Genomic DNA, 27,907 nt, shown 5'->3' with positions numbered 1-27,907 from the left:
GTTGCTGTGATATAGGAAATCTTTACTTCATACTTACTATGACAATATTTAAAACTTTCAAATGTCACCAAAAGCAAAGTAGACTTGTACAAGTGTATGCCAACCTAATCCATTGTTTTTAAATTGTCTTAATTTGAGCAGTTGTCAGCACGAATAAATACACGATGTGGTAAAAATATACTTTTTTCTTTCTGTTTATTATATTTCAAATTGTCCGAAGAGAAAGAATTCGTGCTTACCCCTTTGAGAGGTATTCTGAGCCATTTCGCGTGCCGTACCGGGGCGGGGTATGAGATTTATCCAGCTACGAACAAGGAGCATCTTTATATCTAAAATGACAATATTTAGAGTGGAATTCATTTGAACTTGACTTCACAAAATTTTCACGTCAGCACTATCTAGACCAACTGTTTCGTTGATGCAGCTTTGGACTAATTCTATTTTTCCTTACGCATTTACACAACTTAATTTTGTAGCTTAATGTGCTAACTTTAGCTAGCTAAGTGGTGCAAAACTCAGAAATATAAACCTGGCCATCGACTGGAAAGACTTTCTGTGGGCAAAAATCTTTCAGAATGGCCTTGTCGGAGACAGATAATGGCTGCTCTGGTGAAAAAGAAGAAGCCATAGACGCCATTGTCAAAATGTGTGTCTTGAGTGGCTTCAGGGAGAAAAGCGAGGCCATGTCCTTAATCTCCAGCCTCCCTCAGGTTCATGGGGATCCAGCTGAAAACGAGACTGTAACTCAGAGGTTCTTAGGTGGGACAGCCCAAATAAGCCATTTTAAATAGCCGTATGTTTGTGTGCATGCAGTCCATGACATCCTGCCCTTTTGTACTCACAGTGATAATGAATATATACCAAGAGATGCCTCACCTGCTGGATCCACACCTAGGTACGCTGTAAAAAAAAACAACTTTGGGTACTTTTTGTAGTATAGTTACTATAGTTTAGACAGGTGATGTAAACACATATTAAGGTTTATTATTATTTTTCTTAGAATGGATGATGAAGACTATTTTGGAATTCGTAAAGAGTGAGAATTCTCCACCTTCATTGGTTCACTTGAGCTTCAAGTTTCTTTACATCATCTGTAAGGTCAGTAATAATAAAAACATGAAAAACAAACAAAAGTAGTTCTATTAACATTTGCTCCTTATCTGCTGTGTTATAATGTAATTTTGTTGCACTTGTTGCAATGACAAGTCAATTATAAAACTCCTGGTTGCAGACTTTGATTACACTAGCATATTGCACCGGATTACTGTTTTCATTTCTCTTGTTCTGGCCAGGTCAGAGGCTATAAAATCTTCATGCAGCTTTTTCCTCATGAGGTGTCTGATGTCCAGCCAGTTCTTGAGCTGCTCTCCAGACAGGATCCCGATGATTCGGAGGCAAGTCTGTGAAGCTTTATTTTTCAGTTGGCTTGATAATTATTGAAGGTTATCATGATCATAAAAGCCACAATTAACTGTCTGTTTTTGTTTCTGTGTTCTTTTTGTTCTTTTTTTCTTGTTTTTACACCACAACTCCCAGACAAATTCTTTATATGTGCAAACTTACTTGGCACTAAAGTCCCTTTCTGATTCTGAAAAGAAATAAATGTGTTCAATGATTTTCAAGGCAGTCATGATCACATAAAATTTGCTTACAACAGCCACACGAGTAATATCACTGAATTATTGCTTTTTCCTGAATGAAATAATTCAATTTATATAAAACTCATTACACTGAAATAACTGGTATTCTGTGATTTGTCATCTTCAAACATTTAAAACTCTTTTGTGCATTTGCCTCCCAGTGTTTAGTGTTAAAACATGTAACACTGGTGTGTTTTGACATCTATTCATTCCAGACTTGGGAAACACGCTACATGCTGTTGCTGTGGCTGTCCATGACCTGCCTCATACCCTTTGACCTTTCTCGCCTGGATGGCCATCTGGAGTCAGAGGATGGTAAAGCCAGAGAGCCCATCATGGACCGTATTCTGGCTATTGCAAAGGTAAATGAAGTATATCGTATTTTATATATGGTACAATATTGTTATGGTGATTTATTGTAGTGAAATAAGTGTGTGTATCTGTCTAAATTTCGAATGTCCTCTTTTGTGGTTTAATGGCAGCTGATTGTACTTGCACACCAGCTGTTTATTTAGAAGTGTTAAACTTCAAGCATTCAAACTACAAAATTTTCATACTCCTTTCTTAATCTTCCAGATTTATTTGCAAATCCAAACTCTACAGTACTGTTGTCGGCAGATGCTGTACAAGACATAAATGGCATTAATAATCAAGAGTCCATATTATTTATGCAAAGTGTCCAAATCTGTTGACCGCAGAACAGACTTTTTAAGATGAATATGGTAACATAATGTCACGATAGAACATGCAACATTTAACATTTACTTCACAATTTAATTTTTTCCAGTCCTATCTAGTTGTGAGTGGCAGTCCCAGAAATGCTGCTTCAGTACTGGTGTCAAAGTAAGTGTGCAAACATCACTTAAGAAATCAGTCTCAGTCTGAATGAATGGGAGAATTTTCAGTATAATATCTAAAGCTAAACTCGCAGGAATAATTTTGATAAAGAACATCCAACTCAGTTACATTAAATACCATGAAAAGAACACAAGCTATTAAACCTAGACTTGTGAGCTGATGGATGTGCCAGATATGTGCATGTGCAAGATGACATAACTCTTCTAAACTCCTCTTTTAAGATTGTGGCAGAAACAGTAAAAGCTGCAGAATTTAAGGCCCGTATTTTGAGCACATCTAATATATCAAAGTAAATTCCAAGTTTAAGCAAAAAGTTTCTTTCATCTTTTCACGGTGTATTGTGGCAACTGCTTTTGTTTGATGAAATTTGGTCTTTCATTTGCTAACATGTTATTATCTGTTGTATAGTTGCTGTTACATCCGAGTATTTAGCTTCTGCATCACATTGAACTGAAACAGATAATAGCTGGACTTCATGTTGCATTTTACTGGATGTTTTCAATAGTGGTTACATGGACGAATGCTTATTTTTACTTGGTGAAATGTCTACAGTAAATTAACAAGACCTGTAGTTAATTTTCTTTGCCAGTAGAGGGCAGGATTGCTCCCAAAAAGTCTGTTGATGCCACCGTTAGTTTATCCTTATAAATCCTGTTTTTCCTTGTCCTGTCTGATTGGACATGATTATACAGGTTCATGACCCGCCCTGATGTGAAGCAGAAACGCCTCGGAGACTTTCTGGACTGGAGTCTCACCATTATATCCCAGACCAGTGACCATTCCATGACAGACATTGTGGTGCTGGATGGTGCTCTGCAGTCTCTGGTAAACGTTCACACCTGTCGTATAACCTGCGTGCCAGTCCGTGTGGGTGTTTGAGGGTGGTGTGTGGGTAATTTACAAGAGCTGACATGACTGGTATGTTTTACACAATACGCCTAGTGGCTTTAGCAGGTGTGTAATACACCTGCTACGTGTGTGGGATCTGTTTCTTCAAGTGACTTATGTCAGTTTAATCCACCGCTTTAAGCTAAACGGTTTTTCAGTTGATGAGAGCAGCGCTGAGGGTACTTAGTTTCTGTGAAGTTCACTTTTCTGACTCAATTCCTCGAGCATTACCTCACTGTTGATGTCTATTAATGTTTGAAGACACTTTCCAACAGTTTGATTTGTAATCTAAGATAATTTTATTCACCCCTGGAGCAAGTGCTTTATACACATTGGCACATAAACCTGCAAAACATGTTAAATGTCTCCTTTTGAAACCATGAGTTTAGTTGTTACTTAGATCATTCAAAATTGGCTTTATGTGTGCTTTAAGTGTTCTGTCAGCAGGATCCATTTTTGAATGTTTTTGTCTTTTGTTTGTACAACTTGAAAGTAGTGTGCTTAAAAAAAAAACAAGATTTAGGGGAAAACAGACAGAAAATTGGCTGCAATGACAATGGTAGTAATAAGTGTTTTAGTTTTGAAGCGAATTAATTAGAAGTTCAAAATGTTAACTCTTTACATTTGCTGCTTCTATTGATGCATTTACATCTGCAGTATTTAATGTTGATGCATTTATGTATTATGTCTGATAGGCAAAGCTGTTCAAACATGGAAAACGAGATGACCTCTTACAGTACGGTAGGTTCCTCTTCCCCAGTTAAAATTCATTTTAAATTGATATTTTCTTTGTAATCAAAAGTAAGAAGAGTCACCTGAACATGTGATTGTTTTATTTATGTGGCAATTCATTTATTTGTTTTCTGAAAGTTTTGTATAAATGTACATTTTCCAGTTTGAAAGTACTTGAATTCAGATTTCCCATCTATGACTAAGTTTATCTGACAGTGTTTCTTGTGTGTGTATATAGCTAAAGATAGTTTTTTCTCTATAGACACTCGAGTGTCTATAGAGAATTTTTGTGAATTTTTATTCATGGCAGTGTGGATGCTGTTGGAATAATTAAGTCTGTGTGTTGGGTGTTTCCCAGCTCCCACAGTTCTGCAATGTCTGGAGCAGAAACATCTGTCAGAGAGCAGCGAGGCCATGCTGCGAAAACTCGGTGTCAAGCTAATCCAGAGGCTTGGCCTCAACTTCCTGAAACCACGTTTGGCTGCATGGAGGTCAAACATAATCTCAATCACTTGCATATAATTGGCTTCACATGATATACACCAGAAGCACAAGTAAAACTGTTATTTTTTAGATACAACTTAACTTAGTTAGCTGAAAATCTTGGTACTAATGTTGACAACAATTGGTAATAATGATCCCATGATCATTTCAGGCTCCCAGTTCGGTGTAGGATTGTGCATCGTGTCTCTTTCCAGCTAGTTTTCATAGTTTATGTTACAAGTATCATACAACTTTTCATCATCCTTAGTGAGACGTGACTGGATTAGACAAGAGCACAGATTTAAGTCATATAAAAAGTTACTGTGCATATTTTCAGGTACCAGAGAGGCAGCCGCTCCCTTGCAGCAAACCTTGCCAAGTCCCAGCCTACTTCAACCAGTACTGCTCTGACTCCTGAGATGGAGATACAAGAACAAGAGGAAGACTATGACATTCCTGAGGAAGTGGAGACTGTTATTGGTCAGTTTCTGCCTCAGTTTAGTTTGAAACATTTGTCATTGCAGTCCTACTATTGAAACAAATTAAATTTACATGTTGTTTTACAGAGCATCTGCTGGTTGGACTGAAAGATAAGGAAACGGTTGTGCGCTGGTCTGCAGCAAAGGGGTAATGATATCTTTATAAGCTGAACCGTTGATAACGACGCATCCTTGTTGGTACTTGTCCCTGACATTCTTCATGTAAAAAACAACCTCTTTGTGTGTATGTCTTTAAAAAAAACTTATTTTGTTTAACCCCTCAGCATTGGGAGGGTGACTGGGAGGCTTCCCAAGGAGCTGGCAGATGAGGTGGTTGGATCAGTTCTGGACTGCTTCAGGTAGGTTCATGCTTGGGGCATACTTGCAGTCACACTCTGACATTTTTAATTTATTGTAAGTTAAAAAAAACACAGGTAAGACAGAGATTAGGTTCCATGTTCTATCTATATGTTTTGACTGTGTGTTCTTTCTATAGCTTCCAGGAAACAGACAATGCTTGGCATGGAGGCTGCTTGGCACTGGCAGAACTGGGTCGGAGAGGGCTTCTGCTGCCCTCAAGGTTGTGTAATGGTATGTGCACTGTAATTGTTCATGTTAAATGCATAAACTAATGTAAAACTTTTTTTCACGTTTTATTTGACATCTTTACAGATATTTACATTATATTTCCACATTTTCCTTTTGCAGCTTTATACATTATACAATCATATTGTGTCATTTTTTTAAATAAGACCCCTTCACCCATTTAAATCAAGTTATGCAGACACCTAAGACAAGTCCTTGCACTAAACAAGATTTTCTTTTACGTGTTATCTCATGGCACAACTGTTCACATGTCACATTGACATCTGCAAGTTATATACCTTTCAGCGCTAATTTAACATAGTGAAAAGTCTTCTTATGTTGAAGATTGCAGCGGAGAAGATTAGAGATTCTCTTACTACATATAAGAACAGTCAGTTAAGTTTTCAGCAACAACGAGGCCTCCTCCTCAGAGCCCGCCCTGATTCTTTTGCTTTCTTGTTCATTTTATAGCATTTGCTCTCAGCCTGACCGCTGTTTGGTCTTTTTGTGCCTGCTGCTTTCACCCTGGTTTGTAGTTTGGTATTATTCTGAGAAGTGGGACTTGTAGTGTCTGTGGAATCTGTTGAAGGCTGGCTTACTGTATTAAAAACACTTGAAGAAGCTGCTGAACTTGCAGTGGCGAGCTGGCATAGTGCCAGAGCTGCAGTCTGCCTCTGATCAAACGGTTCTTCATCCTGTTCTCCATCAGATGTTTGTGGACGATCCCCTGAAGTGCTCGTGGCAGAGCTACGTACAGAATTGCTGTGAGAGGCTCTCAGGCTGAGGTTTAGAGGCAGCTCGTTCTCCTTTAACTCCAGTGTGTCAGAGCCTCCCAGTCTGTTCTCAGCTTTTCCGTCTTGATTCTGGTTTCTTGTTGAGAGGTTGAGGGGTGCCGGGTTGTCTGTGTCGTCCTTGTCTTCTTGTTCTGACAGAGTTTCGGGACATGGCTTGGAAGATGGCACGAAGGGGTGTCTGCTGTTCTCAGCTGAACTAAAAGAGAAAAGCCAAAACAGGATGTTAAAACAAGTCAGTTCAACTGCAAAAATGACAAAAATCTTCCAAAAAGGAAGAAATACTTCATTAGGACATTTTAATTACCCTCCATCCAAATGCTGAGTTCTTAACTGCGGCAAGGTTTCTGCAGACTCCTCTTGTCTTAAATCTCTTTTCACTGATTGCAAGGCTGAAGTTGTTTGTCCAAGTTGAAAGATGGACTGTGACGGGCCCATGCTGGTGTATTGTAAAGCTTCAGCATCCTTTTGGATGAAGTTTGCTTGACTTGGTCTGTCAGGGGACCCCAGAGCTGAACAGCCCTCTTTTGGGCTCAGCCTTGTTGCCTTGTCTCCACTTTGTCCATGGTGGCTCTCCTCTTGTGTAGAACCATGTGGGAGGTTGTGACTGGGACGTGAGTGCATGTATAAGTCATAATCCTTATGGCCAAAGGTTTGACCACAGAAATCCAGAGAAAGGTATCTGGGTCCTGTATATGGCACAGAAAGCTCATGAGGTCTGTATAGGTTGTAATGTAGAGGGAGTCCTGAGGGAGTGTGGCAGTATCTGTATGGGTAAGGAGAAAAGGAGGTTGTATGATGCGGGGCAATAGGTTGTTGTACTAAAGGTCTCTGATGATCCAAAAACTCTGGCTGGAAAGAAGAAGAGTTTGGCTGATTAACCTGGGGATGTCCTGGGAGGTAGTATGGTGGATACAGGGGTTGGTCAGGTAAGAGATAAGGAGCATATTCAGGAAGCATGAGAGGGGGTAATGCTTTTAAGGGAATGGTTGATGAAATTCTGCCCCATGGAAAGCTGGAGTGGTTGATAGTGGGAGCTTCCTCTGTCGGCTGCTCAGGTGACTTCAAGGCCTGTGCTCCGTCACGGTTGGGTGTGACAGGGGAGAAAGCAGATGGGTGTGGCAGATCCTTGTCTTCGGTGCTCTCCCCGTGCTCTCTTTCTCTGAGTGTACTTGGCTTTGTCACACTCTGGTTCTCCTTATTGACTGGACTGTCACACCCAACATCTACTTCTTCTGTCTCATCTCCGCTCTCAGCTTTGTTCTTCTCAGCTTGTTGTTTTTCAGGACTCTTCATTTGTGCTGTTGGGAAGGTGTTTGCAGAATCCTTTGGTTTTCCAGGGGCCCCTTTTGCTACAGCTTTGATCTGTCGGGCCGTTTGCCCATTTTTCTGTGACATCAGGGAGATGGAGTTTTTACACAAGTTGTATTTCATATGGTTAAAGAGATGGGACTTTTCATTGCAGGTGAAAGGACACTGGAAACACTGGTAATTGAAAGGCTTTCCTGGTGGTCTGGGAATGTAGTGGGGCCTTTTTGGCTTGCGATCCTGAACAGCGTCCATCTTGACTCTGTAGAGCGTTTTCTGAAAGAAGAATAGAACGAATTGCAGATGAGGAATTGATTGTGTTCAATATTTTTTTTCAGGTACCACTTTTTTTTTACTGAAGCCAATTGTGATCTAAAGGATTTAGAGGCAAAATTGTTGCATTTTTTTAACTCAATTCTCTGAGTTGTTTCTCAAGCTGTGAACTTCATAGTGCTGCTTAAAGTTGCTTGACTTGTTCAGGAGGAGAGTTATCATTGAAAGGTTTAACTGAGTTTTTCTTTTGCTACATGGCTAGAAAAATCTCTGGTTGCATAAGACACTGCACCCTCAGGCTAATGTATTTTTCAACTGTTACTGTACCCTGGGTTAGAAACCAAGCAGGACAGTAACCAAATATTAAAACCTGTACCTGGTTGTTTATGCAGTCCAGTTTTAGTTTGCTTTTGGGTATTTGGCATTAACAAACATGCCTCAACTCGATGTGCTTTTTCACCTGCCAGTCTGTTTTGATTTTACTGTAATTGTCTGTCCTATAAAGTTAGAGGGCCACTAAGGCGCTAACGCAGGCAGACTGAACCCAAGTTGCACAGACCTTGAGGGCATGCAGAGGCTTGTTTTCTTTCACAGCCTGACTAAACTCTACGCTGTCGGCGTGGGAACCACCAGCCACCTGCTTCCCATGACTACACCTGCGGGATGCATTCATCATTTGACTCATCAGCTCCAGAGATAGAGAAATATCGTGAATCGTAGCTGTTATTACAGAAATCTGATCAATGATGAAACTAACCATTTTGGTGAAACTGTGAAGTAGGCGCCTCCAGAAACACTTTGCATTCTTCTTTGGAAATGAAACATCACCTAAAGCTGTGAGTTAAGTGTTGCTGCGTTTGAATTGAAGAACCTGCTCGTCATGCGCTGTCGCAAGAAGTTGTCACTCAAGTTTCAACTGAAATAGCATGCAATGACACTCCCTTCTAAAGAAGTGAAATGCACCTGAAAATCCTAAGATAAAGTTTTCTTGTTGTTAATCTAAGCCAGCCAATTCTTTTGTCAATAAATTAACACAATCTGATCCTGAATTTAATAAAAGTTGTTATTATGATTATTATTTTATTAGGACACAAATATTTTGTGGTATAACAATCTAAAAGACTGCTATGTTATATACACAAATATTTTAAACCTGTTAACAAGAGCACTAACCATTTACTTGAGCATCACAGCAGGGTCACAGATCCAGAGGTAACAGGTGCACTCTTTAGATTTTCGTTTTTTTTTTTTTTTTCTTCAGTAAACTTTAGCTGGATTCCTTCCAGAGATCAAATTTAAGGTCATGCCGCTTCCTCGTTAATTAAAAGAGGCCCAAAATACGGTAAAAATAGCATTTACCTCCTCTACGTGATCCGCAGTAGCCAACGTCTGTCTGGTCAGGACGCCCGTCTCAGTTTGTGCTGAGAGGTTGAGAGTGCACTTGTGAGTGTGTGATGGTGAATGTGTGTGATACTGGTTGCGTGGTGAGTTTTCCTCTCTGAGGTGTTGTCTCACTAGTGGGTGCGGCTTCAGCCCAAACAGCAGGGCCCTGAGGCAACAATGATGTACCTGATATTAGTTAAGCCTGAAGCGATGATTTAAATGAGGGGGTGGGATGGGACATCTTACTTTCTTCCACTTTATGGCTCTGCTGTCGTTTGTCAAACGTATGTCTTAATGTGCTGTTAAAGGGTTGGTTTAAAAGGATTTTGCCAATGAAATGAAGAAAATATTAAATTTGAGGCTCCATATATGTAAAGTAAAATGAAAAGCAAGTTTTTCTCTTCGTTATTAAAGATGATTTTTACATTATTCTTAACTCAGTCTGTTTCCAACATAACTTTCCTTGTTTGATTTCATCATTTTGCTCTTTGTAGGAAAAAACCTCTCATTTCAATGTGTTGTCTACTTACAGTTGTGCCACTTATTGTTAAGTCCCTGACCTACGAGGAAAAGAGGGGAGCATGCAGCGTTGGGTCCAACGTACGGGACTCTGCTTGCTATGTGTGCTGGTCTTTTGCCAGAGCTTATGAACCAAAGGAGCTCCAGCCTTTTGTCAACCAGATTGCAAGGTAACTCCCTTGTTTATAATGTCCTGTACAAAACTTCACTGCTACACTACATCAAGACAATATTTCAGTCTGGATTATTTACTTTTACTGTGTGTACTTGCACAGACCCTCCATACAGTATATTTAACCTACTCCTCAAGTGGAGCAGGTAAAATATCGTAGTTATTTCCTTCGATAAAACCAAAGTTATGGTAGTTACTGACATATAATTTTTCAAATTAATGATGAGTCATCTGCACTGTGGCATTTCTCAGACATGTCTCATTAATGAAATGATGCAAAATTTGTGTTGTTTTTTTTTTGGGCTCCCAAAACAATCTTTTCATCTAAATGAAACAGCCAAATGATAAGAAAACAAAAAACAAACATAACCAAATACATCTCAACTTGTCTCTATGTGGACATGGCTTCAATTGAAATCACACTGGCTCTGAACAGTCAAAGCCTCTGGGACCTCCTGTGCTCTTTGGGGGACCCCAAGTTAGGAACCACTGATAAAATGCCCAAACATCTAATTGGTTGCCTCGTTTTGGAGGGTTTTCAAGCCTGTCCAACTGGAAAGAGGCCCTGGAGCAAACCCAGAACACACAGGTTTGATTATATATCCTTTCTTGTATGAGAAATGCCTCAGTGTCATCCAGGATGAGCTGGAGGCAGATGTCTTAGCTTTTCCTCCTGGACCTGTTGCCACTGCAGCTTGGCCTCAGAAGACAGTTGGATGGATGGATGGATGGATGAATCAATCTTTCTTTCTTTCTTTCTTTCTTTTCCTTCCTTCCTTCCTTCCTTCCTTCCTTCCTTCCTTCCTTCCTTCCTTCCTTCCTTCTTTCAGTGACAGAGTGAATGTTATGTTGACCTTATAACCATTAATAAGTGTCTCTCTGAAAAGGGAAATAACATTCCTCTTCCAAATTGAAAATGCACAAATCTAAAAAAAAAACTGTGCTTAATTTATTTTTATTTTTATTTTTCATTTTTAATCATTTGCTTCCACTTAGTTGACTTTTGTTGTTTAAAGTTTAGGTAAAGTTAACATTTCTTTCATGGTTATTCATTGTCTAACAGTTTACAAAATTTCAGGTCACAAACAAGTAAAAGCTGCATTTTATTTACATATTTTCTGTCAATCTGAGATGTCATTGATCAGTTTCTATGCCCCATCCTCTGCATTTATTTGAAGGTAAAACCCTTTCAGACCTACACGGCTTCCCATGAATCTGGTGGCAACTGAATGTGTCCTTATGTGTGAGAATGATCATCCTGGTGCTTTTTTGTTTAGGGGCAGTCTGACTGTGTTGGAGCTCGTCTTTCAAAGCATGGAGCAGCAACCTACCCTGGTTTCTCTCGCTTTTCTACTACAGCCTTTTTTTTTGCCAGAGCCAATGTTGTCATCAGCCAATGCCGTCTTATGACAGAAACAAGCAAATAGATTGAAAAAACAAGAAAAATTTTAATTTCTTTAATTAACCAACCCAAAAGTTGCTTAAATTAGTGGCCCTGGCAACTCCAGAACCTAGCAGCAGTGTAGGAAACAGCCCTGAGTCTTGATTTAGTAACACTTTTTAGAGCTTATTTTTCTTACAGTATTACTTTCGCTGATTGTGAACTTAATTACACAACAGTGTCTTGTTCATACTAAGGTCTTGAACAGGTTACTATTAGATTGTTGCTGTTGCTATCAGAAACAAGGATATTCTCACTGAGCTCAAGAGAAGTTTACAAATTTACACAATCCTTGGAAGATTTCATCTGTGCAGATTACACTCTGGATTACACATATTACTAGTTATAATCATCCTCTATAATCTGTCTGTTGTTGCTTTTGGTAGCCGAGGCAGTAGCCCAGCTCCACAGCATTAAACATACTTCATTGTGTGTAACTGTAGGTTGTGTGTGTTGTACCCTAAGGGCTTTATTTATTCGCCTATGCACAAAGTTATTCACATTATTATTTCACATCTCTTCTTGAGACCTCTCTGCCCATAGAGCTTTTTTTCTAGAAAAACTATTTTATCTGTGAAGGTTTTCACAAAATTAGTCCCACGTTTCTGTAAAACAACCAGAAATGTCCTTTTTGTAGAGCCATACTTGTTTTAGAGTGACACATGAAGTCTGTTTTTCTTGATTATTGAATCATTTGCGGCATTCTCGTAAAATGTTATTACTATACTGATTCGCTTTATTTGCTTTTTCTTTTCCTAAACAGTTGTCATACCATTCAGGCGCACTAGTAATTCTGACCAAGGATATGTTCTGCAAAATAATGTACTTTAATATAATTGAAACAGTAACACATCTGTATAATACAAAGCAGTTAGAAAATATAATCAAAAGTCACAGATATGTAGCTGAAGAAATCTGAAATAATGTTTTTGGTTGTAATTCACTGTGAAAAATCTTATGATTGAGATTTGCATAGAAACTGCAGTTTGCCTGTGAGCTGTTATTTACTGACTCAGACCAGTTTCTCTGTGCAGCATGCCTCTACACAACCAGCACCAGCTTATGTGCTGCTTTGTTTTTTCTCGAGGGCTAGGGAACCGCTTGCTTTTGCAGATTATCATATTGTAACTGTAAATGATTGCCAATAAATTATATAATCAACCATTAGATGGATGGGAAAACAATTTTTTTGTCTGTTTTTGGGTAAAGTCAGTAACTTATTTTTCAGTCAATTACTAAAAAGTTTTTTTCAGTCAGCATTCATTCATTCATTCATTCATTCATTCATACATACATACATACATACATACATACCTACCTACCTACCTGACTGTGAGGACCTTGTCCTACAGTCTGGGGCTCCAGGACTAAGCCTTAAAACTAAGGCATAACATCTTTAAACTTGCACGTCTAATCTGCAGGCAGGGCTGCAACATCATCCAATGACTTATTTTTTGTCTTTGTGAACAGTAACGGTTTGTCTCATCCTTTATCCTTTATCTTTTTTTTTTTTTTTTTACTTGGCTTGCATGTATGGACCTGTGGCCTCTGACTGTGCAGACCAGCTCTGCATTAGAAATTATCATCAACACCCAGGACAACACCCTCCCTTTCCCTAGCCCACAGGAATGCCAGGTTTCGCCTTTTGCTGTAGGTTTCGGTCACCGTTTGGCAACAGTGCTGAGGCAAGCTGGTTCCTGCTTTGTTCGTCAGAGCTTGATGTAGGACTTGGTGACTTGAGGGCACCTACAAACACTTGTGTTTCTGCTAAGCTACATATGTTAAGCACTGGAATTCAGAATTTCCTTTGCAGTATTTTCAAGAATGCTGTCAGTGTGCAGTACCGAGTTTCCAAGCCATCTGGGCATGGACAGTTAGTTGAACCATCGTGGGACAGTTGGTATATCTCATTGCGTGGTACATGAGAAGAAAGCAAAGAAGGCCTACAGTAGTTTTGTCTCAGACTGTCACCATGATCAGCCTCCCTGAACAACTGACGATTTCACGCCCACCTCTACTGAGATTTGCAGAGGCGATGCAGTGTGAAGGGATGTTGGGGTCAAAACGTGCATTGTTGTATGAATAGGGTGTAATGGGTAATTACCCTGTGGCGATGTTTAACATCTGTGCTTTGAATCTGATGAAAAAATCAGCTTTGTTGTAATGATCCAACTTTAAAGGCCATTTGCACACTTGCCTGTCACACTGAAAGCACAAGAAAGCATGTTATACACTTTTACTCATTCTATAAATATGAAAACACTTGCATAAAAGTTCCTTATCTGATTATTTATTTCTACATTCTTGTGTTTGTGTCTGCAGCGCTTTGCTGATCACAGCTGTGTTTGATCGAAATGTCAACTGCCGCAGAGCTGCTTCTGTAAGTTCTCTGATCAACATTTTATGATTGCTTAACTAAACATATGCAGTTACATGAGACAAGTTCACTTTATGTCTCTTTTTTTTTTTTTTTTTTATCCCAGGCTGCTTTCCAAGAGAATGTCGGCAGACAGGTTTGTGACTGACGCTTTCAGTACCTGAACATTATGACTAACAGAATTACTTTGATTTGATGCTTATTTCTTGCCAGATTTCCAGTTCATGCTCAAACCTGCCTTTTTTTTCTTTTACTGAGAGCTGTTGAAGAAAATGCCCTCCTGATTGTGGCTACAGGGCACCAGCAAACATTGGATTTGCCATAAGCCATAAATCTGATATTACTTGAATTTAGAACCAAATCAGTTGACTTCTAACTGAAAATAAATGTTTTTGTCTCAAAAGGGGACGTTTCCTCATGGTATTGATATCTTAACGACAGCAGACTACTATGCTGTAGGAAATCTCAACAACTGCTATCTGAATATTAGGTAAGATTGATGAAGAGGGGCGTCAGATATTTTAGCCACTTGTCAGAAATGTCTCAAATTCAGCTTCATGCAAATGAAGGAAATATGTCAGGAAGCTACTCTTGACACTGTGTCATGGGGGAAAAGTACTGCTTTAGTTTAGTTAAACTATGTCACTGTAACGCTAAATAGTGTTGGTATTAAAACTAATTTTAGCTCCTAAATACCTCCTGCAAAAGAGTCATTGCATGTCTTACTATATATGTGAAATTGAACTGGTTAACTTTTTTTGTTTTGAGGATCTGAAGCACTGAAGAAATGTACCAAACAAATCTAACATTAAAAAAGCACATCGTTGTCACCTTTAACAGAAATGTGACGCCACACAACATATTTTTACACAGTGACATTGAAGAAAGATGCTAGCCTTAGGATACGATTGAAAGTTGAACTGCAGATACCAGGAAAGAAGTGATGACTAAAATTGTTTGAATATTGATATAGAGGTAGACACGTCAAAACTTTTCATATAACTCAAGATTTTTATGTTGTTTTTGAAGTGCCTATATAGCCGGTTTCCCAGAGTACACCAAATCCATGATAGACCATTTGGTAGCCATGAAGATCAACCACTGGGATGGGTAAGCACTGGGTCTGTCTCATGCTATGCTCATAGTATGACCAGATAAGCAAATAAAGTTGTAAGAATTTGCTTTTATCTCTTTTAAAACACTTTTTTGTGATTGGTAGTGCGGTCCGAGAACTCGCCACTAAAGCGCTTCACAACCTGACGCCTAAAGCACCTGATTATATGGCAACAACAGGTAAACAATGTCATCTTTCCTGTTCCTCTGTCAGTGTTTAGCTTTCAATTCAGCAGCACATCAGAAACTCCTTTTTGAAACTGAATGAACCCACTGATTAGGTGTAATTCGTAAATATGCAACATGCTTTTTTTTCCCCCCTTGTTTGTTTCAGTTCTGCCACAGCTTTTGAGCATGGCCGTGAGTATTGACCTCCTTGGTCGTCACGGAGCCATCCTGGCTTGTGGAGAGATCACACATGCTCTGTACAAAGTGGTAAACAGGTAAACACAGAAGCATGAGCCAGGCCCGGTTTATACTGGAGACACATTTTTAGTACTTGCAGTTGTGCAAAGATGAGATTTTGCTGTTGACTTTTGTATGATGATAAAGGTTTTATGAGCTACTTATGAACAGAAACGGTTTATGGGGGTAAAAGAACAGGAGAATAATCTTGATTATTAATTTGATGTTTTAATATGTTGAATAAAATGTGCATGATTCATCCTGTAGGACTGTGGAGGACATCATTTCTCCAGAATGTGTGGATGCATTAAAGAACATTCACAATGTGGTAAATTTGTGTTCCTAGAAAAACTTAAATAAAGTGTGGTCCAAACATCTGCTCTTACTGACTTTCCTTTCTTTACACACTTTCAGCTAAACGAAAGAAAACAATACAAGTAAGCAGAAATAAAAGGCTTAACTTTGTGCTATCAGTCTAATTAACCAGCATATTAATCCAAGTAAAACACTCTCTTGCACAGGGGTTTTGGTGGATTGCTGATGAGACCAGCAAGTAAGTTGGAAGGCTAATATGAAAATAAGTTCAATGGAGACATGATGGAGTAGCAGGTAATAAGCTTTTTATTCTCCTCCAACAGTTTGTGGCCTAATAGAAAAGATGTCCCTGTCTAAAATGCCTTTTAAGAACGACCCGATCATCAGTAAGTAAAGTTTTATTCAGTCGTCATTCAACAAAAAGATGCTTTTATACTTTTGGCTCTGGTGTGAAAAGAAGGTACAATTATCTGTTGTGTTTCAGCTGGCTGGCAGTGGATTATTGATGACACCATCCAGAGTCTCCATCTTTTTTCAAGTGACGATAGAGATGGCATTATTGTAAGTTTAATTTTGATTTATTTACTTTAATAAATCTGAGGCAATTCCTGAGATCAAAAAGAATTCTTAATGTTGTTTTTCTTCATGTCCATTAAAGCTTAAATAATATTTTTGCAACTGAAAGAAAGTGGCTGCTTTAGCAGATACACAAGCTGCATAATCATTTGGAACTTTTCCAGCCTGTGAAATCTCAGACTATCATTATTTAGATCTTGTTGATTTTTCTCTCCTCCTGTGTCTGCAGGTTGCAGTAGTGTCAGCCTTATCCGCTTTGTGTGAGGAGTACTACCAGGACCATTCAGGCCAGGCTGACCCACAGATGCAAGGTACAAGTTATTCTGTATACCCCAAATTTGAAAGTCTGTCTGCATAGTGAGCTGTATGACTACTGTCTGTCTTGTTTGTTTGTGTGCACATGATCAGATGTCCTGGTGTCTCAGTACATTGAAGGCCTTAAGAATCAGCAGATGCTGACTCGTAGTGGATCTGCCCTCGCCCTCGGCTCTCTTCCAAGAGCTATGATAAAAGGCAAACTGAAGCAGGTGTGTTTTTATAAAGAAAAATGTGTATCTCACTGCCTCAGTGTAGAGGTTTGAAGTGCTGTCTGTGTTAGATCTTTGAAGGCCTTCAGCAGATGTGTGTTGTCAGCCAGAAGGAGGGGAATTTCACGGAGGCAAGAAGAGATGCAGTCAAATCAATTGCTCAGTGAGTCTTTCCATTCATATCTAATGACTTCTGATTTTCCATCTCGGTTTTTATGCTCTACATTTATTTCATATATTTGATGGGTGCAAACTTAAGTCACAAAAGTCCTTCCGTGTCTCTTACATTATTTTTGTTACCTGCTAGCTTTAAAATGTCAACTTGTAGGCAGTGAAGCTAAAGTAAACAGTTGCCTAACCAGACCTGCAGGACCTGAATGGCATGCCACTCTGCTTCATCTTATTGTATTTTGTCTTTTTCCTTAAAAGATTGATGTAATTTAAATTACCCAGCTTGCATGTTTTGCTTTTTATTCCAAGTTTTGTTTGAATTTGTTTCTTTTCCTTCATCAGAGTGTGTGTGAAGGCAGGTGTTTGTACCAACGGCTCCCCTGACTCTGTCATCTGTTCAGAGAATATATCTGAGGTGTATGGCGTTCTGCTCAGTGGTCTTAATGACTATACTACAGACAGCAGAGGGGACGTCGGGGCATGGTGAGTTCTGTGCTTTTGCTTATTAAAACACATTTTAAAATGCACACAAGTCTTTTTGATTGGCCTCAGGCTTCAGGAATGCTTCCTTGCCTGAGGCACGCAGAGTTTTTTTCTGACCCTCCACTCAGACGTGTAGAGCACACGTACTTGTCTCACTAGTAGCTTAAGGCCATGCTTATGGACTCACCAGGAATGTCACCAGGCTTGTCACTTGTCCTTGCAATCTGGGATGGGCTGCCTTTTTTATGCTGTCTGGCAATCTCTTTCTTTTCTTCATTCCTTCTCTCTGTTTTACTTCTTCATTACACTTGTTCTCCTTTCTGCTGCTGTTTTTGTAGCACAACTGTCAACTTTTTCTTTTTGCCTAAAATGGCTTTGATTAGAGCTGCCTGAACATTGATTCAGGATGTAACTTTAGTATGATCAACATTTTACATGTATAAGTTGTCCCCTGAAGCCACAATGCTAATTCTGCTAAAAATGTCCCATTTACTCTGAAACCTAATGTTCTAGTGGTTTGTGTCGTTAAATAAATCAGCTTTGTATGTTTCTCATTTGTCATTGTCTAAATTTCAGCTTATGACCCTGGTCAGTTAGCATGAGGTTGATTTACACCAATCTTTTTGTGTAAATTAAATTTCCTTCCCTCTGTGTCACTTTTGTAGGGTAAGGGAGGCAGCGATGACCAGTCTGATGGAGGTGACCTTGCTAGTGGCCAGCAGCGCTCCTGAGGTCCTTTCACCTGACCTGTAAGAAGGAATCTAAACATTTTTTTTAGGTTGCCTCACAGCTGGCTTTACTTTACTAATTTGACAGTTGTCTGTATGTATAAAGTTGCATCAAGATAAAATTCTTTGGGTTTTCTCGTCTGTTACCTGAATCCTGGCAGATGAAATTATCACAGTAACTGAGCTCTTAGTAATTACACTGAACAAAACCACAGCACGCGCCACCTTTCTTCCAACTGCTCTGTGTGCAGGGTGAAGCCTATGATGTGCTGCCTGGCTCAGCAGGCTGCAGAGAAGATTGACCGCTACAGAGAGCACGCTGGCAACATCTTCCTGCGCCTGCTCCACAGCACTGAGCCTGCAGTGCCTCACATACCACACCGAGAGGAGCTGCTGAACATCTTTCCAGCGTCAGTTACATACCAGCAATCTTAAAACCTGTAACACTTTTATGCTGCTGTTGTTTTGCCTGTTTTTCCCAAATGTGTCTGTTTGAGACAGATATGTGAAAAAACTTTGTTAAAACTTGTCTCCATTTGTTTCCCTTTCAGTGAAACCATAAACGGTCTAAACTGGAAAGCTCCATCCCAAGCTTTCAAGTACATCACACAGCTGCTTGGATTGCCTGAGTATCAGTACCACACCCTACTGGGGCTCTCCGTGTCTGTGGGGGGGATCACAGAGTCCACAGTAGGTGGTTAAGTAAAATATTGTACAATCCCAGTAATATCCACAGAAGTGGAACAAATTCATTAATTCACTGGAGATAATCCTATTCAATTCAAAACCTTTATTGTCATTACACATAGTAGTGCAACGAGATTGCTAGGCACTCCCAATACATAAAACACACAGAGGCAATGACACAAGATGCATCGAATATATTATATTGAAATCAGTTTAAAAAAAAAAAACTAATTATAGTAAAATAAGTAAATAAAATCTACATGAAAGTGACTAGTGCTTAAATGAGTAATGTGTTCTAATAAAGTGCAAGGGGTCATGAGTTGGTCATTTCTTGTTCAGCATGCTAATGGCAAATGGATAAAAACCATCTCTGAACCGAGATGTCTGTTCTCTGGCAGTTCTAGCGTCTGCCAGAGGGCAGCAGTTCAAAGTAGTGGTGCCAGGGTGAGAGGGGTCCTTTATGATGTTCAAAGCTCTGCAGAGGTAGCGTGATGTAACAAGGTTATCCAGGGGGGGCAGGGGGCAGCCAATAATATTTTCTGCTGACTTAATGACTCTCAGTAGCACCTTTTTGTCTGCATCTGTACAGCCTACGTTGCCCTGTAGAACGTCACCTGCAGCTTCCGCTCCACGCTGTTCCAGGACATACAGGTCATAATGGCTCATTAAATGATATTTGTGGCTAGCATTTTGACAGCATTTCATTATAAAAAGTTTTTTTTTTTTTATGCCCCTGTCTTTACCTGGTCTTAAGATTAGATCAGTCCCACTCATGGCTGTGGAGGAATTTTGTCCCACCCTTCTTCACAACTTTGTAGCAGTTCTTTCCAGTTTGTAGGCACAAGTTTATGCACCGCTCTCTTAAAGTTCTGTCTCAGCATTTAAATCATTTAGAAGTATAGTCTTTAACCGGGCCTTTTTTTTTTACCTTTTCAGTCAGTTATGTTTGACATCATTGTCCTGATTCATGACCCAAGTTTATTCTAGTGTAGCTGACAAAATGCTAAAGCTAACTGCTAACAGAGACCTGTAGATTCTGAGATGTGACTTTGGTTTCTTTGAGCATTGCTTGGTGTGACATTGGGATGAACCTTTGGATGTCCATTCTTGGGAAGATGTTTTAATGCAATCCAGTTAGGAATAATCTTTCTCCATCGACTGATAGACAGTTCTTTGTAATGGTCTTTTAACACTTCCCAGATTGATAGAGAGTAGCAGTTGCTTCTTGAAGGTGATTGCTGCTGTTTTCTTGACATTGTGTTAACACTCAACAAGAATGCTCCAGATCAGCAAACTGTCCAAACATTTGCTTTTATAACGGTTCTCAGACTTGCTGATTATAAATTAATTTGATGAGCAGCACCTTGTGATACTTAAATTTTATTTAAACTTTATTCCAATGGAAGAGGTTTGTTTTGTGCACATTGCTTTTACATTATGACTTCATTTTTGTTGCATAATGAGAATAATTGTCATTTGTATTCTTTATCTGAGGTTACATTTAACTAAATCCTAATGAACAATATTAGTTTTCGTTTATTTATTTCCATTATGGCTCTGCAATAGACTGGGGACCTGTCCAGAGTGTATTCTGGCTCTTGCCTGCTAATTGCTGGGATAGGCTCCAGCTTCCCCACAACCCTGAATTGAAATAAGTGCCATAGAAAATGGATGGATGTCCTGAAATGTTAAATCGTAGAATTGATAGAGGGTTTGCTTTTTGCATGACTCTGCTACCTGCAGCCAGCCCTTGTTTGTCATTGTTCATCAGTGGAGACCAGCAGAGGGAGCAGTGTGTCCAATATAGTCTGGTTCTTTGTAGAGCACCTGTCTTGTTGTTGCTTGTTAAAATCCCACACTTCTGGCTCACTAGTTTTTCTCCACCATTTTAACACAACCTAAAGGATGGATTCAGACTTCATGGGTTCAATGTGTTGCTTGGAAACAAGAATATCTCTTGAGTTCAATCTGCACTCTGGTTTCACAGTAAGCTTGCTTCACTCTTTACTCAGCATCTCTCAGGGGGTTCAGCCTGGACTCATAACTGACTCATAACTTCTACCTCACTATAACTTTACCTGTTAAAACCAGTCACTCAGAAGAGATCTTACCCACAAGGATTTGAGCTTATTTTTAACTTTTGGTGTTTTTCGATGTAATAAAGTAAATTTATTTAATGCCTGTAATAGCAGAAGTGAGACCAATAAACGTAAACTTATCTGCCAACGGCAACTTTACACATGTTCCCTCAGAGACCATCTAGCTCTTGTTTTGTTTTTATCCTCTGCTTTTCTAGCCTTTCTTTGCTACGGATACATCCTCAGAGACGAGAGGGACTGATATGTTTGTACAGTGTTGCATTAAGGAAACTGAGCCAAGGCTGCAGCGCTTCGTGGGCCAATATTAAAGATTCTCACACCACAGGCCCATATTCACACAGGCTAGAGAAAAACGGCGCATCCAGTAACAGGCATTGTTTGTAACAGTATGATTATAGCATTACCTTTGCCATTTTTCTGCCAAGGTCCCTTTAGATTTACACTTATTCACCAATATTCCCAAAATAAATTTGCTACTTCAGTCAAGATTTCTGTATTTGTGTTTGATTTCCACTCACTTTTTTAGGTTTTACCTTCAGCTAACATCCGCCTCACACTGAATGTGGTTTGTGTTTTGCTGGTCTGACCCAGCATTCTCCACCTCCCCATTAACTGCGGCTCTGCTCTGCCTTCATTCAGGTGCATTTTTCCTCCCAGTCACTGTTTGACTTTCTGAAAAAGATTGAGAAAGATGGTGTTGCTCTGGCACAGTTTGGAGATACACTGCTGAGCATCTTCAGAGGCAATCTTCACAATGACAGGTACATCACCAAGCTAGACGTGTTATTTTTGGCACCTTCTTTTCTATCTTTTAAAATCACATTTTAAGGGCTTCTTATCCTTTTTTTTCTTTAGAGTGTCTGTTCCCTTACTTAAGATGCTTAATCAGATGCTTTCCAACGGCTGCTTTGAAATCTTCACCAAACAAGAAAAGTAAGTGTTGACAGCGTTGTTGCAATAAAATGTATACGTCTCTGAGAAGTAACTTTTTTCTGTCTGTGTCTTCTTAGTCATCCGTTCTGCGTGGACATTTTGGCTCTTTGCAAAGAACTCAAGAAGTCCAAAGATGTTTCCAAGCTGCGTGCCTGTATAGATGTGTGCGTTTCCATCTCTTTGATAGATATCTGCATTATGTACAACACTGGTGTAAACTGAAACATTCTATTGGCTTTTATGGCTCATGTTTTCCAGTTTCTGTGGGCTAATCCAGTTCCAGGGTGAGGTGAGGAGGAAGGTGTTGAGCCAGCTGCTGATGCTACTCTGCCATCCATTCCCTGTGGTAAGTTCATAAGATAGAAATTCCCTGTTTAAAATGCATTCAAGTCCTGTGGTTTAATCTACAAAATTCACAGTTTGTAAATGAATATGAACTTTGTCTTTGGCCTGCTCATGTAAAGTTGTTTGTAGTCGGCTATAAATGATTGCTTAGTTCATCCAGTTGAAAATGCCTCTAAGTATTAAATTGAAATTTATATCTTTCAGAGATGAAAACCTTTTAGTATTTGTCATTTCCTGACTTTTGTACAGACGCTTCATTAGTTTGAGATCTTTAGTCGTGAATGGTTGGATAGATTTATTTTAAATTTGCTCTGGACAGTCATTGCCCTCATATGGATGAATTATGACAAATGTTGCAATTAAAAGTTTTTTCTAAAAGGCATCTAAGCTTCCTTTGTTTACAGCTACAACACCCCACTAATCAGTCAAAACTGAATGCTTTGTTTAATTGTCAAGATGGATGGAAGTTTCATCATACTGGCAGTAACCTTACAGAGCTGCTAGCATGACTTCATGACTATAGACTAATTTGTTTTGGCACGTAATGTTGCATAACATCATCAGCTATGGCAGAATAATGTACCTTTCCTCTCCAACTATAGATAAGAAAGACCACAGCCAGCCAAATGTATGAGATGTTTCTGATCTATGAAGATGTCATTGATCAAGAGGTGTTGGATGATGTCGTAACCTTACTAAGTGATGCTAAATGGCAAGTATCTCTTTAGTCAAACTGGATGCATTTATTAAATATTTCCTAATAGGTAAATACACTCAGTGTTTGTGGTATTTGAAGTGCGGCTTTGCTTGACGTCTTCTCCAGGGAGAGTGACATCGCCACAGTGAGGACACACAGGAATCAGCTTTGTGATTGGTTAGGAGTTGCCAGGCCACAACCTGTTGCCAAGGTAATGCTTTAACATCGTTCGTGTAAACAGCCTCAGCTGAAAGATTCTTTCAACATTAAACATGTCATACAGTGTATTGCATGTCTGCGTTAAGTTAACCTAAGCTACTCTCTTAAACTGCAGGGCTCTGCGCAGATCTAAACATCAGTGGCCCCAGTTAAAAACAGCAGAAACTGACACGTAGTGCCCTTCAATAACTATGCATGAATGAACTTTGACTGCTACACTGCTGAAGATGTCCTGTGTCGGGTAGTCCATCTGTCAGAAGAATACATGCAACTGCACCAACTGTTAAAAAGACAATAAATGTACAAAAACATCAGTTACCTCATTTGTTTTGTCTTTTTCTTAAACACCAAAAAGTCTTTTTTAAAAAAGAACATTACATAATAAACTTTTAGTTCTCTTGCTGCAGCTTTAAAAACAATAAACAACCTCCAAGATGCCAGTTTAAAGATATTTAGATTTAATGTAAATGAAACTTTTGTTCCATCCACCGATCAGGCCACAGATCTGTTTTTAGCTTGCAGGCTGTACCTGGAACAACACCAGCATGTGAAACTAAACTGTAGTACTGTGTACGCTCCAGGGAAATGGCTGCCATTTAGCTGTTTTGGCACACATTGTGGAATGTCACTGAGACTCCGCTTCCCCTTTGGGATGCAGACCTACTTTTTCTGCATCGGTGGAGGTGCCAGGGGTTGAAGAAGTCTCAGGCCTGATAGTGGAGCCTCCCTGGTTGCATATAGAACAGAGTCTGTTGTGTCACCATTGGTCCAGGCTCTCTTATTGGAGGCTGATAGTGGCCACATTGTGCCATACAGCTTCCCCAACAAAGATGCAATTGTTGCATTATTTTAGAATTAGATGGTTTTGATGGCGAGTCATACACTGCAGAAACTCCCCAAGCTAGTAATCACTATATTCCATTACATTTTTCTGCGGTGTATAATATGATTAATTTAATATGATTTATATAACTAGATTAACCCTTTCCCATGGAAACTGAAATTTATTTGAACCCTTATGAAATTGGCTGAAACGACTAAGTGTTGGCTGTCCTTGTTTCAGCAGGACTCTGTGTGCTCTGTCAAATCAATAACATTGTCGCTACACACTTGATGAAGCTAACTGACACAAAATTACCAAATTTCAAAACCCACAGATATTTTATATAATTGGTGTTGATAGGAGAAGTATAATCTTAACACGTCAAGTTGAAGTCGTTTTACCAAAGCCAAACCCACATTTTCATCAGCAGGGAAATTGTATGAAATGAGAAAATATGATGTCGAGGTTACCAAATAATTCCAACCACTACAATGTATAAATGAATACACTAACCATGGCATTCTTTGTTTTATCGCAGTCTTGGTTCGTAACTGCTGACATGTGGCCAAGCCTCATAACATGCCCAGGAACAAGGCCACATTCACTCCTACCCTCCATGGGTGTTGTTGAATTTGCTTGGGAAGTCCAATATTGCTGCAGCCCATAATTCGACTTTAATTAATTCCCTGCCACATGGAAATTCCTGTAGTTGCTAATGAAAGAAATGGTGTGTTTCTCTGAAGGAGGATTGACGGTAAAGCGAGCAGCTTTGCTACAGTGCTCAGGGTACAGAGGAATGCTAATAATTCTAAAAGGCTTACAGTCCGCCGGCAGTATCCATGGCAATTGCTCACTTACAATGGTGGCCTTCTTTTTTTTTTTTTCCCCCCTTCTTTTTTTTTTTTAAAGAGGAGAGGGAAGGAGGCTGCTCCCTCATTGACAGGGTTTGGTGTGATATTAGGAAAGACCTCGCACTTTTCTGTTGTTGTTATTATGAGACTGAGTTTTGCTCATAGCAGTTTAATAATAAGGAAGCTGATGATGTAACTTTGGGACAGTCAGATGAACCAAATAGAGTGGGGCTTAATTGTCCTCACACATTCGTACAGGTCATGAATCTGAATTAAAAATGCCTAAACAATACACACATTGACAGAGTAGCTGCATTGTAAACCTTTAAGTACATTATCTCTGGGATTATTGTGGCATTTCTCCAACAAACAGCAGATTACAGAAATTGCTGGGCAAATGATTTTGATTATAGTTTATCTTTGTTTTGTGCGTCATGTCGCCGGGCCTGCAGAACAGTACCTGTGCTTGTGCAGATTTACTGTAAATAAAAAAAGAATGGTAGAAGGTAGCATATTGATGCTGCTTACAGAAAACTGTGGGTTTCTAATTTCCCCTCATGATCCAGGGATTGCTATCAACATAACAGAAGCACATAAAAACAGCATCACTCACCACCCCCAACTGGTGAACACAGAGGCAAATGTTACTCTAATTGCCCTCAGGATAACCTTTTGTTTGTTGATTCAATTTCTCTATCTGCTGAATTGGCCGAGCAAGCTTGAACTCAACCAAGACGGATTCACTGCTTTCCACACAAGGCAGTTCTACTAAATGTGGTCAATATGGATGAAATCTGTTGCCATGGTTTAAGTGATTTACACTGATAATGCACTATGATACATAACAAATTTAAGTACTTGAGTAAATTGATTCAAAATTATCCTATAAATTTAGTTATTTCATAAAGCAATTCTGCTTTATATATTAGAGCTGCCTCCAGTTTCCCAATAAACATCCAATTATAATAGTGCTGCACTTGATTAATCTGGGAATTTGGTTGTAATTTGGGAATTTAGTTTGCAGTTGATTATTCTGACCACACAAACTTTTTAAAAGAAGCAAATGTAGTGCTCATCTCGTACTTGTATCATGTTTAAATTGAACTGATCTATGTAGTTATCTTCTTCCTCTTTGTTTTAAAGCTTTCTGTTGCGCCCCAGCTTTGAGATTTAGCTATTGTCTGCTTTGAGAGTTTATTATTCCCTGGTGTTAGTCCTGCTGAGACTTCCTCTGTATGGCCTCAACACCTGGTGTAGGAGCAACAACCCTCCTCCTGTCTTTTAGTCAGCTTCATTAGTGAAGCTCAACTCTTAATTGCCCTAAATTTATGGACAGGAGGCGATGCAGAGCAGCTGTTAAAACTACATAGGCTTTGCGCTTAAGAATCCTTACAGCCTGCCAGATGGACCTTATACATATAAAAAGTTTTCAGGTTAATTTTGCAAATCCTCTTTATTTTCTCATGATCTAAAAAAAAAAAGCTTTTCTCTAAAGAGTCTAAATAGACACTTCATGTACTTGGTTGTGTCCTCCTCCATGGTGCAACATTTGCAAGTAATTAGACAAGCGTTAAAAGCAGCAGTTCTGAAAACGAGGTGGAACAGAACCACTCGCTGTAGCGCATGAATTATATGTCAAGGGTCTTTAGCTTCATAAAAACTTTTAAGAAAGCAGAAACAAAGCTGAAGTAGAAATGACTCAAGATGATAATTATATGACTGATAGAAATAGCAAATATACGGTAATTATATGATTGATAGAAATAGCAGAAATGCTGTAATTATGAATATGACAGCTGATGCGGTCTCCCTCCAGGAAACCACAGTCTTTATAAGTTTCCAAAAAGCCATAATCAGCAGCACATCAGGCATGTGCTCACTGCTGAGGAAATTACCATGTTGTGTGGAATTATAGTCATTTGGGCATGGAGGCAGCTGGATAAGTTTGGGAATGTGGGTTAATTGCTAAGCCTGGGTCGTCTTCTAGGCCAGAGGTTAATGGGCGGTGTGTTTTTATATCAACAAAACTAACACATGCTCTAAGATTATTTGACTAATTGAACAGAAAGGTATTATTACTCATTTCTTCTGGAACAGAAGGTAGGAGGATTTGTTTGTTAGTAACTTGGCAAACCTGTGTATGTAAATCTTTATTTTTTATTTCCATTGTACACTTGGTTTATGCTCCAACCACCTTGCTGTAGTAGCCAGAAAAATAAGCAACAGGCCTGTTGCCCTCTGTTTTCTGATTGACCACCCTTTTGCACATTCATGCTCACTGTGTATGTTACCTTTACATACATCTGTTTTAGTTGGAGGAAGACACTCCTCTGTTATTGTTGCATAAAGGAGCAATATAAGAGGTTTATAGCCAGCTGGAATCTGAGGGTTGAAATAATATTAAGCAGCCAGATATCTGGGTTATGTTCTCCTTTGCACTGGTTGATAAAAGAAGTTCAGATTTGCCAGATTATTTAGATTTGCCAAGGTTCTTCTGATGGATAAGATTTGCTGTTGTTTTAATTAAATTTAATACCCAATTATGGGTATGACAAGCCCCTGATTTGTTTTCGATTATTTTTCTTAGCCAATCCATCATCCCTCTTTATCTTAAAGCTTTGAGTGAAATCTTTCATTCTCCCTCCAGCAAAGGTGTCTTCCCTGATCCGTTCATCACGCCTGCCTCTGATGAACCTCAGCAACTCTCATGACTGTGTTTATGAGCCTCTCCTCAGAGCTGGTCCCGCTGCTTCTGCTGCTGCTCTGTGTAAATCTACGCTTGAAGGGTGACTTCATGCAGACGACTCGGTCGTCAGGGGTCTGGCTCGTCTTTGGTTTGGACGTCAGCCAGAATGATCTCATCCATGACAGCGCATCCAGCTGCTCAGTTGTTGGAGTGCTGTCCTTTCTTGACCCACTCACCCGGCCCAGGCTGGCGTGAGGATGGGGGTTAGTGTGATGCTGTTCCCAGAAGCTCCATCAGGGACTGACCACTGGCAGCCCGCC

At 39.5% G+C, this 27,907-nt stretch overlaps 2 protein-coding genes and 1 long non-coding RNA gene across 3 annotated transcripts; 1 reads left to right on the top strand and 2 right to left on the bottom strand.

Annotated features, from left to right (window-relative positions):
* Window positions 1-265: 265 nt before the first annotated feature.
* tbcd (tubulin folding cofactor D) lies at window positions 266-23,541 on the top strand. Its single transcript, XM_042005169.1, has 39 exons — window positions 266-759; window positions 845-895; window positions 1,001-1,098; window positions 1,293-1,394; window positions 1,856-2,002; window positions 2,428-2,483; window positions 3,191-3,323; window positions 4,082-4,127; window positions 4,477-4,609; window positions 4,939-5,081; window positions 5,168-5,228; window positions 5,365-5,439; window positions 5,577-5,671; window positions 9,953-10,109; window positions 13,875-13,932; window positions 14,036-14,065; window positions 14,334-14,419; window positions 14,959-15,039; window positions 15,149-15,222; window positions 15,377-15,485; window positions 15,715-15,775; window positions 15,862-15,884; window positions 15,969-16,000; window positions 16,086-16,148; window positions 16,247-16,323; window positions 16,568-16,649; window positions 16,747-16,865; window positions 16,937-17,028; window positions 17,379-17,519; window positions 18,185-18,268; window positions 18,499-18,657; window positions 18,799-18,937; window positions 21,673-21,794; window positions 21,889-21,966; window positions 22,044-22,130; window positions 22,225-22,312; window positions 22,914-23,023; window positions 23,135-23,219; window positions 23,343-23,541. Exons 1-39 carry the CDS (start codon window positions 576-578, stop codon window positions 23,358-23,360), a joined length of 3,579 nt encoding a protein of 1,192 aa, XP_041861103.1. The 5' UTR covers window positions 266-575; the 3' UTR covers window positions 23,361-23,541.
* Window positions 5,712-9,508, bottom strand: znf750 (zinc finger protein 750). Its single transcript, XM_042005485.1, has 3 exons — window positions 9,397-9,508; window positions 6,764-8,040; window positions 5,712-6,655 (listed from the first exon to the last, which is right to left on the bottom strand). Exons 2-3 carry the CDS (start codon window positions 8,017-8,019, stop codon window positions 6,070-6,072), a joined length of 1,842 nt encoding a protein of 613 aa, XP_041861419.1. The 5' UTR covers window positions 8,020-8,040; window positions 9,397-9,508; the 3' UTR covers window positions 5,712-6,069.
* LOC121653220 lies at window positions 19,716-27,086 on the bottom strand. Its single transcript, XR_006012759.1, has 4 exons — window positions 27,076-27,086; window positions 26,510-26,515; window positions 21,150-21,153; window positions 19,716-19,794 (listed from the first exon to the last, which is right to left on the bottom strand). It is a non-coding gene; the product is annotated as an uncharacterized LOC121653220 (long non-coding RNA).
* Between the last annotated feature and the right edge of the window lie 821 nt (window positions 27,087-27,907).

This window comes from Melanotaenia boesemani, chromosome 2 (genome assembly GCF_017639745.1).
Source record: "Melanotaenia boesemani isolate fMelBoe1 chromosome 2, fMelBoe1.pri, whole genome shotgun sequence".
In the NCBI taxonomy this organism is placed as follows: Eukaryota; Metazoa; Chordata; class Actinopteri; order Atheriniformes; family Melanotaeniidae; genus Melanotaenia; species Melanotaenia boesemani.
Note: the sequence above shows the minus strand (reverse complement) of the source record. Positions and strands in the feature narration are given on the sequence as shown.

Coding starts and splice junctions, on each gene's coding strand:
- znf750 (XM_042005485.1), bottom strand. CDS start 8,019: ATGGACGCTGTTCAGGATCGCAAGCCAAAAAGGCCCCACTACATTCCC. Junction 6,656..6,763: donor ACTCAGCATTTGGATGGAGG/GTAATTAAAATG, acceptor TTTCTCTTTTAG/TTCAGCTGAGAACAGCAGAC.
- tbcd (XM_042005169.1), top strand. CDS start 576: ATGGCCTTGTCGGAGACAGATAATGGCTGCTCTGGTGAAAAAGAAGAA. Junction 2,484..3,190: donor GCTTCAGTACTGGTGTCAAA/GTAAGTGTGCAA, acceptor ATGATTATACAG/GTTCATGACCCGCCCTGATG. Junction 4,128..4,476: donor AGATGACCTCTTACAGTACG/GTAGGTTCCTCT, acceptor GGTGTTTCCCAG/CTCCCACAGTTCTGCAATGT.